A 16,685-nucleotide genomic window follows, 5' to 3' on the forward strand; every position below is an offset into this window, starting at 1 on the left:
AAATAAAGCGCAGATTGGGTCTGGCTTCAGAGTTTGTATTAGAATCTCAGACAAGGTTTGAAAGACATTATTCCAGTATGTTGTTATACAGGGACAGTTCCAAAACACACGCGCCAGTGAAGCAGGTTGCTGTTTACATCTTTCACAGGACGAGTTTACATTTTTGACAGTTTCAACTTTGATAAATGGAGTCTGTGTAGCACTTTAAACTGTAAGAGTCCATGACGAATACAAACAGAGGAAGAGTTTACATTTTCCTGGGCTTTTGTCCATTGACTGTCTGTGATTCTCGTACCCAGGCCACACTGCCAGGCCTCTCGCAGACAGTCAAGTGTGACAGTTCCATCCAGTTGTGACAAAGCATTGTGAACTTTTGTTATTAGTCCTTTCTTGAGTGGATCAAACTGGAATAAGTTATCTAAGGCAGAGTCTGGGGGCCGATCTGGAAAGGATGGAAAAAGCCTCCCTTCAAAGCTTCTGATCTGTAAGTATTTGAAGACGTCATTACTGTGCAAGTCAAATTTTTCTTGCAGTTTCTGGAATGTGGGAAAAACCTTGTTGATGAATAAATCCTTTGAGTGCAGCCCTCTGTGGTTCCATTGGAGAAATGAGATGTTTGAAAGTGATGGTGTGAACGTTGCGTTATTCATGAGTTAGTATGGAAGCTTCCTTACACCCGAAATGTTTCCTTATCTGTGTCCAGATTTTAATTGTGTGAGAGACTACAGGACTCTTAAGGTCGTGTTTAGGGATAAGGAGAGCTGAATAGATCATAGCCTCTAATGAGGAGGGGTAACAACTTTCACTTTCCATCGCTGTCCAGTCAGCCCCCTTAGTGCACAACCAAAACAACATGGAAGGAACATTACACGACCAACAATACAGACGGAAGCATGGTAACCCCATCCCTCCCTGACCTGTCGGTCTCTGCAGGTCGCCTTTCTTGATTCTTGGGTTCTTTCTGTTCCATATGAAACAGGATAGTAAGGAGTCTAATTTATTAAAGGCTTTATTAATCACAATAGGGATACACTGAAATAATATTCATTCTAACAATGTTTATTCTTCCTGTTAGTAAAGTTGGTAGATTGATCCATTTGTCTGTTATTTTTGGTTTCATCATATAATGTAGAGTTCCTTTAGAGTTGACTGGGAACAGCACACTTTTGGATAAATTCAGTTTGTACCCTGACACTTCTTTGTTTTGCAAAGTCTCCATGATGACTGGGACTGATTTTGCAGGGTAAGAGATATACAGTAGTAAATCATCTGCATATAGCGAGACTTTATGTTCTGCTTTTCCCCTTTGAATCCCCGTATGTTCCTCTGTTGAGCGCCGTAGAAGAGCTAACGGGTTCAATAGCTAATGCAAAAAGCAGAGGTGAGAGAGGACAGTCTTGCCTTGTTGAGCGATTCAGATTGAAATAGTTGGAGTGGACATTGTTTGTTTGTACCGACACTTTTGGTTGGATGTAGTTTAACCAGAGAAATAAATTTAGGGCCAAATCCGAACCTCGACAGGGCCGAGAAGAGATAATCCCACTCCACCCTGTCGAAGGCCTTCTCCGCATCTAAGGAAAGTAAAATTTCAGGGTTTGGATTATGCTTGTCTTGCGTATAGATAATGTTTAGCAGTCTCCTAATATTAAAAAACAGCTGCCTGCCTTTAATAAATCCTGTTTGGTCTTGACTAGGGATGGGTACCGGTATCGTTCTGACATAAACGGTAGTAACCAGACCGAAAAGCAGCGCACATTTCGGTGCTTTATTTCGGTGCTTTATTTTCCTGAGCTGTGACACACTTTAGATTCTAGCCAATCATTTTACGTTTCCGAGGATAGTAGGCGGGGCCAGGTACGTACGTTCTTTTAGAGCAGAGCTACAGATTAAAAATGTCCAAGGCGAAGCGGTCAAAGTCTGGCTGTACTTCACAGCAAAAGATGCAAACTCAGCAGCAACAAGTGCTTTAAGCTGATACTGTGATACTGTCAAAGGAGGTAACACCTCGAATCCGATGAAACACCTGGCGACGCATAGCGTTTTTTTAAAGCCGAGAAATGCGCCGTATTTGATAGCTTGCTGCGAGACCTCACACCGAGCACATCTACTGCGGGTGTGGTGCCTGTTATCGGACCCGGAGTTAGCAACATCCCCCAAGAACCCGAAGAGGAGAGTCCTGGCCCCTAGCCCTGCCAGTGTAGCAGTAATGATGAGGATGATGATGCAGCAGCAGCCGTTCTTCTCTGCGTGAGGAGCTTCATGTTGTTCGTGTGTAATTTACGTTGAGTAGGCTAACCACGTTATTACATTAATGCATGTAAGGTGAACTAGCAAACATCATCATAGCTACATGCAGCTGTCTTCTTGTTTGATGGCAGATACTCCCTTCACCCTGGCCAAAAAGGCTAAAATGACCAAAGAAAAAGTGGGAAACAGCTGAACATGAGAGGTTTTTGGACAAAGTTGGTGTTTTTTCCATTGTTTAAGCACTGCTTCCAGCCAAGAGTGATACCATATATGCCCCATAGCTGCAGAAAAGGCTAACATTGTTATCTTTTTACAAAAAACAGCTGAACATGAGAGGTTTTTGGACAAAGTTTGTGTTCTCCATTCTTTAAGCACCGGCACCGTTTCAAAAGTACCGGTTTGGCACCGGTATCGGATAAAACCTAAACGATACCCATCCCTAGTCTTGAGATATAATTGTTGGTAGAACTGTTTCCAGGCGTCTTGCTAAAATCTTTCCAACTATCTTATTATCTACATTAATTAAACTGATCGGTCTGTATGAAGCCAGGTCTAAAGGGTCTTTTTCTTTTTTATAGATGTGAGACAGTGCAGATGTATTCTGTATGTAAGTAATTTGACACACATACACAAACTTTTTACAGTGGAGCGAGGACGGTTCAAACACGTGTGTCTGCACAGCCGACACCATGAAGCTCAGACGCACAAACCAACGCAAAGATAACAAACGACCGCAGAGTTCTTCATCTTCCAGCTGCTGCCTTTAGGGGGCGCCACAGAGGATCATCTGCCTCAATCCCAGCAGCCTCCTCTGCATGTCCACCTCCACACGAACCTCCTCTGTCTTCCTGGCTGGCAGCTCCATCTTTAATAAAGAGCTGAGCCGAGCCTCTGGGAATAAATGTATCACTAAGATCTAAAAACATAATTTCCTCAGACTATTGTTAATCATGCTGCATTTAGCTGCACTGATGTGTTACAGTCACATCACAGGAAGTGAAAATCTCACTCTGCAGACCGACCCGCAGACACCATCATCGTCTGCAAGCTCGAAGCAGCGAGAGTTTAGGTTAGCAGAGCGACGTCTCCTCGGCGACTCCATCTGACGACAGAGGTGATCACCTGATTTTTAGCAACTTACAATTCAGATGTTCGGCTGTGACTGGTTTTTCTAACACTCTCAGGCGACTGCTGTGTGATAGGACCCGAACTGCCAATACCAGCGTTGGTATCAGATCGATATTTGGATGTGTAAACCGCGCTCTGAGGGAATCTGCAGCCGTGCTGTCCTGGCAGGAAAACAGACACTTAAAGCTTTCTGCAGACGACCATCAAGCAGCTGTCGGGTCACAGACGCTGAGTAGCGCACAAATAACACAAATACCACAATCTGCCACAGGAAACTCAGAAACGCGGTGTGTGTGGGGTGGTAGCTTTGATGTGGCCTGCAGGCTGCATGTGTGCAAATCTGAGTCCTGACGGCAGACGGTCTGAGGGCAGCGAGGCCCACAGGAGGACGGCCGATGTCATCAGTGGACCGAGAGTCCAAAATACCACAGGAGGAGAAAATGGGGCAAAAACAAAGAAGTGTGGGGGCGGGAGGAGGAGAGAAAAGCAAGCATCCACAGAGCGAGCGAGGAACAGATGACAGAGGATAATGATGCTAATGATGAGGAGCAATCATGACTTCAACAGAGAGCAGAGGCAGCACACGACCATCCGCTCAGGCGTCACTGAGTGTTTGGGTTTCATTATCCCATCGATGGAAGGACGGAGAGCAGAAAGTATTCAGCTCCACAAAACATCTTTTTTAAAAACTAAATTAAGATAATTAAAAATCTCAAAAATTAAGACGAATAAAAAAAGATGAAGTATAATCTTCAGGCTCTTATGAAGCAGCTGCGACACAAACACTCACCCGTCCAGTTTCTGATGCTCAACAGACTCACAAGGAAGAAATCTAAGCAGATTCTTACTCTGGATGGCTGCTAACTTTCTGCTTCTTAATTCAGATCAAACTGAGGTTATTGTACTCGGCCCTGAAAAGCTTAGAAATATGGTATCTAACCAGATTCTTCCTCTGGATGGCATTACCTTGGCCTCCAGTAACACTGTGAGGAACCTTGGAGTCATTTTTGACCAGGACATGTCCTTCAACGCACATACTAAACAAATATGTAAGACTGCTTTCTTCCATTTGTGCAACATCTCTAAAGTTAGAAATATCCTGTCTCAGAGTGACGCTGAAAAACTAGTTCATGCATTTATTACTTCCAGGCTGGACGACTGTAATTCATTATTATCAGGAAGTCCTAAAAACTCCCTGAAAAGCCTTCAGCTGATCCAAAATGCTGCAGCAAGAGTCCTGACAGGGACTAGAAAGAGAGAGCAGATTTCTCCTGTTTTGGCTTCCTGTTAAATCCAGAATTCAAAATCCTGCTCCTCACATACAAGGTCTTAAATAATCAGGCCCCATCTTATCTTAATGACCTTGTAGTACCATATCACCCTATTAGAGCACTTCACTCTCGCTCTGCAGGCCTACTTGTTGTTCCTAGAGTATTTAAAAGTAGAATGGGAGGCAGAGCCTTCAGTTTTCAGGCCCCTCTTCTGTGGAACCAGCTTCCAGTTTGGATTCAGGAGACAGACACTATCTCTACTTTCAAGATTAGGCTTCAAACTTTCCTTTTTGCTAAAGCATATAGTTAGGGCTGGACCAGGTGACCCTGAATCCTCCCTTAGTTATGCTGCAATAGACATAGGCTGCCGGGGATTCCCATGATGCACTGGGTGTTTCTTCTTCACTCACTATGTGTTAACAGACCTCTCTGCATTGAATCATATCTGTTATTAACCTCTGTCTCTCTTCCACAGCATGTCTTTATCCTGTCTTCCTTCTCTCACCCCACCCAATCACAGCAGATGGCCCCGCCCCTCCCTGAACCTGGTTCTGCCTCAGACCTCGAGGTCTTCAGCTCGTTGCCAGTACTCAACCACACAGTCTGAAACTTTTCTCACCACAGCTGAACTGGAGGCTTCATCTAAAGGGGCGGTGCCAGCATGGAGCACGAGCGCGCTCAGAGCTTTTACCTCCACTGACGTAAACTCAACGCAGCACAGATACAAAAATACAGCAAAACAAAGACACACGAACCGAAACTTTTGTAGTATTTAGTTAAAACGACTGCAGCTCTGATTTAAGGTTTAACGCCTGTGTGATTTCAGTGACCTGAGACCTGACGCACCTGTACGCAGAACAGTGACGTTTAACTGCAGTCACGCTGTCGCCGGCATCCTGTCCTCAGCATTCATCTGATCCCCAGTGCTGATTGGCTGCTCAGGTACAGTCAGTTTCATCATCACAACATTAAACACAACACGAGCGTACCGAGGTAGTGGTGCCCGCTTTTTGAAAATTAAGTTCAAAGGTCACGTGTTTAAACGCACCTTAAACATAGAGTTGGATGTCTCGAGGCCAGTCTTCTATAAAGACAGTGTTGCTGTCTCAGATCGACACGTGGTCGACAGCGTCCATGACACGCAACGTAACGTTCGATAATGTGTCATTTCAAAAGCGTCAGCTCTAAGAGCCGTGCTTACAGAGCGCTTTGCAGTGAATCAGAGTCGACTCCCACTGAGCGAGAGCCGCTCCTCACTTAATTTCCTTTGGCTGCTCAGCTCTCACACAGCGGCGCAGCTATGCTCCAATCACTCCATACTGCGGCCAATCACATGCGAGGATATAGGATAATATCATTGTGTGAAAAACAGAGAGGGTGATGGACGAGACAGTCAAGTGGAGCGTGCGTCGGTCCTCTCAGTAAGTGAGACAGTGGACAGCGGTGAGGAGGGCTGTGCGAAAGCAAAAACACGTGGATATGCCTGAGACCCGTAACCGAAGCAGCATCTGGCTGCAGTTTAAAGACGTTTTTGTCTCCGTCTTGACTACAAGTCTACTGATGAGAGCTGGTCTCTGTCCCCAGTTTGTAACCACAGAAGAAGAACGTAGAGGTGAGGAAGAGGACACCTTTATGAAGGGTCCTTTGAAAAGTCTAATATCATGCATCAGCGGTTCAGAAGCAGAACAATCAGGCTTTAACCCGCCATCGATGAGCGCCTCATGCAAAGCGAAACACACGGCGTCTCTGCTGGAAAGGTCAAAGTTCAGGCAGCCGGTGGCGCGTGAAGGAGGCGAGGAAACGTGAAAATTCCTGTGAGCAGAATATGAAATCCTTGTTATTCCTCTGACGCTGCTCCACCAATCAGGATCGGCGGTTGTAACGGCGAGCTGGCTGACGTGTAAATATAAACGCAGACAGGATGTCGGGCTGATCGGATCGTTAGCTGAAAGAAATGTCAGCCTCTGACTTCATGACACACCAGGATGTGTCGTTGTTAGTTTTTGTTAAATTATAATGTACATTTGTAAATAAAGTTTCCTACAAAGCTCAAGTACAGACACAGACTTACTGTTTAAAGTCTTATTTTACTTTGAAAGGAGGCGATCGTCACAGACGGAGTCACGATGAAGGCTCGTCTGCAGTCGGTGAAAACACAGAAACCACAAGAAGATTTTAGCTTATTTTCACCTCCTTTAGTCAAACTGAAGTACTGCACTGCAAACTACTCCATTACAGAGGTCCTGCTGAAAGTACTCAGTGCAGCTCTGCTGCACATAAACAACATGATGTCGTCCTAAAACCATCAAAGTTTTTCCCAAAGTGTCTCATTATTCACTGTTTGAAGATAACTTGGTGATAAATACAGAAGGATGAAGAAAGCACCGTAAACACTGTTGGTTCATGTTGCTCATCGTTCACCTGGCTGCCCTCTGGTGGTGCTTTTGAGCAGTGCACTGTAATACACGACCTGTTGAAGGTTCTGAAAGCCTTTGGTGTTAAAACTGCAACATCCAACACAGAGCAAACACGGTTCCTCTAAACTGGAGACGAGTGTGGTTTCCCTGCAGTTTAGCTTCAGTTAGCCCGGCTGTTCGCTTGTTTCCTTTACGTTTGTATACGTACGATATAACGTTCTAGTTAGCATCACACCATCAAAGGCTACAAACCGTCAAATATAAGTTAGTTTTACTGTTATTTGCTTTCTTTAGGGCGTCACTGGTTACAATCATGTGACTCAGTCAGGTGGAAACTGGTCCTGACCAACCTGATCAAACTGGTCAAGATTCAAACTGAACACGTTCCACTCTGGTTTTTACTCTTCAGTGTTTTTTACGTGTGAGTCACAGTTCAGGGTGACGACCTCTCACAGACGAACATCAAACACCATAATCACGCTGTGACGACGAAACCGACCAGGCAGAACATCAAGTCCAAACCTGAGCAGCTCTCAGCTGTAAAACACTGCAGATTTAACACACACACACACACACACACACGCGCACACACGCACACACACACACACACACACACGCGCACACACACACGCGCACACACACACACACACACACACACACACGCACACACACGCACACACACACACACACGCACACACACACACACACACACACACACACGCACACACACGCACACACACGCACACACACGCACACACACACACACACACACACGCACACACACGCACACACACGCACACACACACACACACACACACACACACACACACACACACACACACACACACGCGCACACACACACACCATCCAGAGGATAATCACTGGAGCTTTAACACCCATCTCCATGGAGCTGGTTGCCCTGACATCCTGTGTGCTGTCCTGGCAAACATCAGCAAACACAGAGAAAGCAGTCAGTGTGTGTGTGTGTGTGTGTGTGTGTGTGTGTGTGTGCGTGCGTGCTTTAGCGATCGATGGACAGCAGCAGCTAACCGCCCTGACAGCTTTTCAAACAGCCTGATGATTTAATCTCACACGGGCAGCTGAAAGTGGCGTCTGCAGGGCTGTGCTGGGGTCAGGCCGTCTCTGCAACCGCGGCTTTCTGAAACCTGGAAAGTCAGCATCCATTATGACACAAGTTTCCACTGCCATTAAAGACGCGCGAGAAGAAAAGAACGATCGCTGCTTCCGGCTGCAAAGACTTAGGTGTGAGTATCAGAGAGCCAGCAGCCGTGTGCCAACCCACCTCTCTGTGGAAGCTCAGGTCCACTCAGACCAAACCACGTTTTATCTCACGCAGCGTGTCGTAATAATGAGAATAATGTCCTGTCTCAGCGACTGATTTTCCACTTATTCTGAGGTGAAGTAAAAACTCCGGACGTGCTCTGATCAATCTGCTGCAAACGCTTCAAAGTGTCGGGAAGTCGGCGCCGAAAGCAAAACCGCTGACTGGTGCTTCGCTCGTTTCCTGTTTTACAGGCTCCACACTCCAGACTGAAAGTCACAGAAAAACGATCAGCCATGAAGGTTTGACCTTTGACCTAATAACCACCTGCATCGCCACGGAGATAAGCACCATATTCCACAGACGTAACTCTTTGTGAGGAGGTTGCAGAGGTGGTGCCCGCCCTCCCTGCACCGGGGTAATCCTGCTCGATAAGCTCTGTGATGGTAATAAATTCCTGCAGGATTACACAGCGCGCAGGAAAAACTGCAACGTTCAATTCTACACAGTTTTATTTATCTAGCGCCAAATCACAGTCGCCTCAAAGCGCTCTTTATTATAAAGACCCAACAATCAGATGACTGCGTACGAGCAAAGCGCTCACAGACCCAGGCTCAGGGAGGGGCGGGGCCATCTGAGAGAGCGGTGCGTTTCTACAAACAACACAAATGAAGAACGACCAGAGTCAGACTCACCTCCACACCTGTTTGGGGTCTACGAGGAAGCCTGGGTGCTACGTGATTTTTCTGTTTTGGTGCTTCTCAGTGTGAATGTGTGACGGCGAATGACAACAGGCCTCGGTGAGCTGTGATCAGACAGCAAACAGTGTTTTTGAAGAAAGCGCCACTGTGTGAAAGGGGCGTGTTTATAGCGGAAAGTAGCCCTGCCCCAACAGAAGGAGGCGGCGACCCAGCGGCCGTACCTGCACAGAGTGCTCGTGCTGATGAACCGAGAGGCTGCGTCACAGACGTGGGGACTGTTTGCAGATCACATAAACAACTTTCGATCGAAGCTTTTCTGTGATCGTGTTCATGCGTCTAGTCTGGTCCTCAGAGATAACTGGGACCACACCTGCCTCGCTCCCACTGTTCCCAGAATAAGATGCTTCAAACATCCTGCGCCTGCAAAGACTCTTTAAAAATAGAAGAACTTGTAGTTCTCCTGATAAATGTTTAAACGATCATACAAAGTTGTGGTTACATAAATCTTGAAAAGGTTTTTCTGGGTGAAGCGCTTACATCTCGAATTTCTCAGAAACATCTGGTGTAAAATGCTTCGGTTACTTCTTCGTGTCTGGCTCGAGCGTGACCTGTGAGTTTAACAGGAAATGATGCGGCACATAGAAACACAGCAGCGGTTTGTAGCCTCGCTCCACAACGAAGACGGCGATGGTCTGCCCGGAGACCCTCTGCTGTTGAAGCGGGAGCGTCAGAGTTTTCACACAGTCTCCCTTTACCGCCCCGAGCCTCTTCTGCCTCTGGCTCGCCCACGTGGGCGACAGCTTCTTTCTTGGTCGGCGCTCTCTCAGACGTAAAACTGGCTTGACCGTGGAAGCTTCGTGGCAGGTTTGAGTCTCGGTTATTCCTCAATTGTTCCTGAACATCCTAACCAATTTCCTCTCGTCGCGAGGAAGCTGGTTACAATGTGACGGCACATCTGGATAAACTCACGTACAGCTGTTTGAAATGATGATCGTGTCTCTGCAGACACGTTCCCAGCTCCTGTAACCTACAGGTTTGATTCTTAGATCTTCACTGAGTTCCTTGGACTTCGGTCAGTCTGACGAATGCTGCCAAACAAATCCTTTTTGTGCCGTAAAGAGGACCCTTCAGCAGTCATCACTCCCCATAACAGACCTCGTCTGCAGCATCTTCAGCACCACTTATTAAAGCGTCGTAGGGAAATACAAACAGTGTCAAGCTTGTTTTTTAAAGTCGCTGTACAATCATTCACCCTGGAAACAGAGCAATTAAAGCCCGACGTTCATGCTGATGAGTGTATATAAACATCTGGGCACAGCTGTATATTCACAGTGTTTAGCCTCGTCTGCCAGACCGAGCTGGGTTTGTAAATGGTGTGTGTGTGTGTGTGTGTGTGTGTGTGTGTGTGTAATCAGATATCTGACGTTCTCAGGTGTGTGTTGTTGGGAGACGAGTGTACTTCGAGGCTTTGGGTGAAAAACACGCTGCAGCTTGAAACCACTTAACATTTGTCGGCGTGTCTGGACTGAGGAACACTTTCCAAACAAGCAGCATAACTTCACATTAGCAAAAGTCATTTCCTACTCGCAGCTGAACGAGAGCAGAGAGCCATTAGTGGGTTTGTGGAAATCCACCTCAGGCGGCACTTACACTCTGCTTTCTTTTCCATTTTTCACGTCCTCGGTGTCTCCGTCTTTGAAGGCTGACTGAACGCTGTGCTTTCATTACCAGCTTCTAATAATATTTTGGCTCTTATTTCATTTCCGGTTCTCTGAGCATGACTTTGCAGGAAAGTGATTTACACGCAGCGCTTCTCCTGCTTTATCAATAATAAATCCTCCACTTCAGCCGGCCGAGCTCTGCGGTGGAGACAACGGGGAGAGTCCAGGATCGGGTTTCTCCGCGGAGACGGCGAGCAGGACGAACAGACACCTCGCAGGAAATGGCTTTCTCTCACAATCACGTTTTTCCAAACTTTAACTTTTTAATCTGCTATGGTCAGGTCAGCTTCATCACTTATTAATTACAGACTAATTATATATTGATCAGCGAGGTCCTTCTGTTGTGTTCAGGTTTACTTTAGTCCTCACACAGGCAGCGGCGTTTTCCTGTGAGCGCACAATCAGCATCAGCAGGTTTAAAGAGTCTCAGCAGCTATAAATAAATACCAACGTCTCAAACACAACGTCTCTATTCTAACAGTTTACTGCGCCTGCTTTATGCAAACATGCAGAGCGCGCACGTCCCAGAACCAGCAGCAATAACCACAGACACTGAACCCCGAGCTCCTCCCAATGTCCATCTGTGTGTGTTAGACAGCACTTAGGCATAGATGGAAGCTCTGTGAGTGGTGTGTGGGTGGTGCAGCAGAAAGTGCTTTGGCGCTATAAAAGGACAAGCCCATGCATTTGCCAGAACTCCACCTTAATAGCAACAGAAGAAGAAGAAGCGGCTTCGTGGTGTCGCCGCTGTTAGCAGCTCCACATTGGACAGAATTCACTTCCTGAACAAGTAAATCCTTTTTAGAGCTCAATATTTAAAGTTTTTTTAGGGGCGTGGCCTCTGTGACTGACAGGTGGATGGTGACCCAGGTGCCTGTAGCTGCTAGCTGTCTGCTAGCTTCACCTGAACTGCACTGTGTGTGCGGTGTTGGGGCATTTTTAATGAATCATGTGACCAATAATAGGGCTGCTAGAGCAGAGCGATATGGCCAAAAATATTTATCACGATATACGTTTGAAAATTTGCGATAACGATATAACTGACGATATAACTGACGCGAGACAAAATACTTTACAACTCCTCAACTTTATTAGTGCAAAACAACATCAATGTATTTCCACTTCAACAAGCAGCTGTTTTTTATCTGCATTAAAGTTATATAAACATTTAACAGTGCAAATGCAAACTCCTCGCTGACAGTTTAACCAAAAGACATTTCCAGTGGAAACTGGCCGACACATCCTCAGCATAACCATGTATAATATCCACAGAACTTAAAGAGGTTATACACACACAGTACGGTAACATTATGCTGAAGCACAGCACGTATCACTCCGCGAGGCCCCGCCTACGATAGCCGTAATGCTCCGACAATCCATCAAGCGGTGCGGCTTCGTAGCTTAGCAAAGTCGTACTGAAACATCTGACAGGTTTTCGAGCGCCGTGCACATAAAATCGTCTCGAGGTCAGTAAACACAACCAGAGTTCATACATAAGGCACACGGGATTATAAGGGGCTCTGTCGACTTTCAGAAAAATGGATTGATTTTAAGTGCGCCGTATTTTCCAAACAACACGGTAATAACGGCGGCCCGCTAGCATGCGCTACCAAAAATAGTGCTTTGTTGTGTGTCTGAGAGTCGAAAGCTAAACCAGTTCCACACCAGTGAAGCTGCAGCGTTTTTACAAACCAGTTCAGGTTCATCCGTTTCATTCAACGATCCGCTTTCGCCCTTCTTATTCTCCGTCGCCGCCATGCTTTTTCCGCCATGTGTGTATGAAAACAAAGGCACTGCGCATGTGCGTTTTACCCATATTCTATCGCCATGTTTCATTTTCTTGTCGTTGCCCAACATTACACTGATATTACCCTGAACGGTATGATATGGCCCCGCCCTAATGGCTGCTGTTACATATCAGTAACAGCAGGTACCTGAGCCTGTGTGAGGCTCTCATGAAGTCTGTGGATGCAGAACCATAACCAGGTCTGTGAGCGACGGGTCACATCGCCACGTCCATGTTTTTTACATTGGTGTGCTTACAGGTGTGACAGGTGCAGGTGTACTTACAGCTGTGCTGGCTGCAGCCTGCTTGGACTCCTCGGTGAGAAAGGCCAACATCAGCTCCACCCTGTGCTTCTCCTCCTCACTGATGTAGTCTGTGTCTGTGGGGGACACAAACAGGGCTGTTCATGGGCTGATCTGAGGATCTCTGCAGGGAAGGAGAGCTGATTGGATGTGGTGAAAACATCAGGAAACTAAACTCTGCGATGTCGTTAGTTTGTAAACATAGAGGTGACCTGTACAGGTGTGATGCAGATCGTTGAAGACATGAAACTAATATCTCATTTTGCCTGAGCTTGCAGTGTCAAAGGATCCTTCCAAAACTTACAGGATTATGTTGAAGTACTTCCTGTAAGTCTGCGCTGAGGGCGGGACATTACTCTCCATCACCTCAGAAACAACAGCAGCAGCGAGAGCCTGAAGCCGAGAGCCCGGCTGGTAACCACCGCGGTGAATCCGTCTCTGGGTTTGAGCACTTATTGAACCAGCGAACACAGAGAAAACCTGACTTTGCTGAACTTCGTTCTGAGCCGCCTCGCTCTGAACTTTTAGAGAACTCCTACCAACAAACTACCAAACCAATCACACGGTGTGTTTAATGAACACCAAGCAGGAAATGGCTGCGGGGACACTCGCTGAGAGCCGAGCCATCGTCCAGACGAAGCTCGTTTCTGCTGAGTATCATCTCTGGTTTATACAACTTACTCCGTTATGATTCAGAACGTCCCCATTCGATTTTTGCCTCGGGCAGCCAGAAATGTTATAATTCTGATCATTTATCAGTGCATAACCATCAGAGGTGTAAGCATCACAACAGAAAAACATGAAGCAAAATATTCTGCAGTCGATCAAAAACCATGAATCAACATAGCAGGAGCTGTGCAGGAAGTCAGAGTGAATTAAATACAACGTTTATCAAACGTGAAGCGTAGTTTGATCTTCTTGTGCTGCTGGTTCAGTCAGTTTTGGTCACAGTGACGAAACTGCAGCATCAGAACCTGTGAGCTGCGGGCTTTCAGTCCGACGGCGTGTCCGTGCCGTCGGGTGAACGATCCACGCTCTGTGTCCACGTGTTTGTACCGTCTCTCATTTACTGTTTTAGCTGTTTGGTGGTTGTTGAAATAGTTTTGTGAGCTTTAAGCTGAGATTCAGGTGTTTCTGCCAATAATAATCGACCCAGGACTTAATTGATCGATATCCCGTTATTCAGACTAAAATCGATTTGTTAAACCCACGCCTCGTTTCTGCTGTCGTCTGTGGCCTCGGGTAAGGGCGGGGTCACAGATCGATGGTAAATCATCAGCTTCTCTCCACCTGAATGGTTATCTATGTCCCACCCCTGCAACTAACAAGCTAATAGGCAACCAAATCAGGAGGTTAATGAGCCAATCGTGCTGCAGAGATTCAGGACAGTTGGAGCTCTGCGGTTTCAGGCACATCTTACCCTGCAAAGATGGACGCGAGTGCACTTAGTGGCTCGTTGTGGCTTCCATGAATGAGCAGAGCGTTTGTTCCATGCTCTGAGGAGGAGCCACAAACATTGCTGGTGCTCCAGACTGAAACTCTGATTTCTGAGCTGTTCATCACAGATGTGACTCCTGCTTGCAGTCACAGACTGAACATGCTGAGCACAGCTTCTCCTTTAACTCCTGCCCTCCATTTATTCACCCCCACACCCTCTCACTTTATGGCCTTCGATTTGTCCCCCCCGCCGCAATCAGATCCTCTTTCAGCTGAGGGCAGGCTGTGAGACTGGCTGCTTGGACGGCTGCCATGTTGATCTGCAGTGAAACGTTACAACCAGCAGAGCTGATGTGTGCAGGACACAGCAGGACGTCACCAGAACCTGAGACACAGATGGACCGTCTGCAGCATCCACAGGCAGCGCCCTACAGATCTGGTCTGTTTGGAGGTTTATCAGAAACATCATCTCCCATAAACCAACTAACCTTCACCTGGAACACGACAGACGCAGAGCGGGCCTTTAAGCAGCTCCGTCCAATCACAGGCCTCTGCTGCCTGCGAGGAGCCACCTCGCTGTGTGACTCTGCGTGGACACGTTTGTGTTCCCGTTTCTTCAGCGTGCTGATTGGTGGAGCCGTTGTGTGAAGGACCCTTTACAGTTAGCTCCAACAGACCTCAGATCATAAGACTGCACGCCGTCAGTAAGATTAGGAGAACGCTGGCGGTTGCATGTGATGAAAGTTGGTGCGAGGTGGAGCGAGACGGAGAAGCCGATGAATCTGTGAGCTGATGCGGATCTTTTTAAAATGACAAAGAAAGATCTCAGTGGAGGATGTGCTCTCCTCTCAGTCTCTTCACCAACAGACGCTGAAGCTGCTCACATTAACCAGCATCCACCCATTCTCCTGTTCTGAGGTGGAGCTGCCTTGCAGTGACAGGAGCAGGTTATCTCCTCCTGGTGGATTGTGATGACCTGCCGGTCACCTGTGGTCCGTTCTGTCAGTCCCTCCCAGAGAGGACCATAGGTGATGGCCTGAAGGTGGAACCAAGCTTCACCCAACACGCAGCAGCGTGTGACGGAGCGCAGCAGCCGAGCACCCGTCACACAGATGGTGAGCTCCTGCTCGACTTTATTCCATGATGATGGAGTCGCTGTCACCTCCTCACCCCAACAGAAGCAGTGGCTTCTCCCGGGATGAGCAGATTTGAGGCTTGGTCCTGTGGACTCCCGAGCAAACAGCAGCCTGCAGACTCGGGAACAAACACTGAGCCCTGAACACTGAATGCTGTTCAACAAGCAGAAACCAGGGAGGCAGGAATCTCACACAGACTCCAGGGTCCACACGGCAAAGGCTCAGGCTCACCGAGAACACGCAGCGACACGTCAGGGACAAAACAAACACTGAGACAGAGGCAGGGGACAGGGGACACAAGAAACACAAGGGACACAAGGAACACAAGGGACACAAGAAACACAAGGGACACATGGGACACATGAAACACAGGGGACACATGGGACACATGAAACACAGGGGACACATGAAACACAGGGGACACATGAAACACAGGGGACACAAGAAACACAGGGGACACAAGAAACACAGGGGACACATGAAACACAGGGGAGACATGAAACACAGGGGACACATGAAACACAGGGGACACATGGGACACAGGGGACACATGGGACACAGGGGACACATGAAACACAGGGGACACAAGAAACACAAGGGACAAAGGGGACACAAGAAACACAAGAAACACATGAAACACAAGGGACACATGAAACACAAGAAACACAAGGGACACATGAAACACAAGAAACACAGGGGACACGAGAAACACAGGGGACACGAGAAACACAGGGGACACGAGAAACACAGGGGACACGAGAAACACAAGAAACACATGAAACACAAGAAACACAGGGGACACATGAAACACAAGAAACACATGAAACACAGGGGACACATGAAACACAGGGGGCACAAGAAACACATGAAACACAGGGGACACATGAAACACAAGAAACAGGGGACACATGAAACACAAGAAACAGGGGACACATGAAACACAAGAAACAGGGGACACATGAAACACAAGAAACAGGGGACACAAGAAATACAAGAAACACAGGGGACACATGAAACACAAGAAACAAGAAACACAGGGGACACATGGAACACATGAAACACAGGGGACACATGGGACACATGAAACACAGGGGACACAAGAAACACAGGGGACACATGGGACACAGGGGACACATGAAACACAGGGGACACATGAAACACAAGAAACACAGGGGACACATGAAACACAAGGGACAAAGGGGACACATGAAACACAAGAAACACAGGGGACACAAGAAACACAGGGGACACAAGAAA

The 16,685-nt window shown here is 47.2% G+C and overlaps 1 protein-coding gene across 4 annotated transcripts in view; it reads right to left on the reverse strand.

Annotated features, from left to right (window-relative positions):
• rnf123 (ring finger protein 123) overlaps positions 1–16,685 on the reverse strand; it is a 108,891-nt gene that overhangs the window by 15,516 nt on the left and 76,690 nt on the right. For all 4 annotated transcript variants that reach the window (XM_085353627.1, XM_085353626.1, XM_085353624.1 and 1 more), the window contains exon 38: positions 12,838–12,932. In XM_085353627.1, coding sequence (XP_085209753.1) covers positions 12,838–12,932 — 95 coding nt within the window. The remainder of the gene's footprint in view (positions 1–12,837; positions 12,933–16,685) is intronic.

Source organism: Diplotaxodon limnothrissa, linkage group LG5 (genome assembly GCF_057381915.1).
Source record: "Diplotaxodon limnothrissa isolate DT_005_m linkage group LG5, D_limnothrissa_male_GT1.1, whole genome shotgun sequence".
NCBI lineage: Eukaryota > Metazoa > Chordata > Actinopteri > Cichliformes > Cichlidae > Diplotaxodon > Diplotaxodon limnothrissa.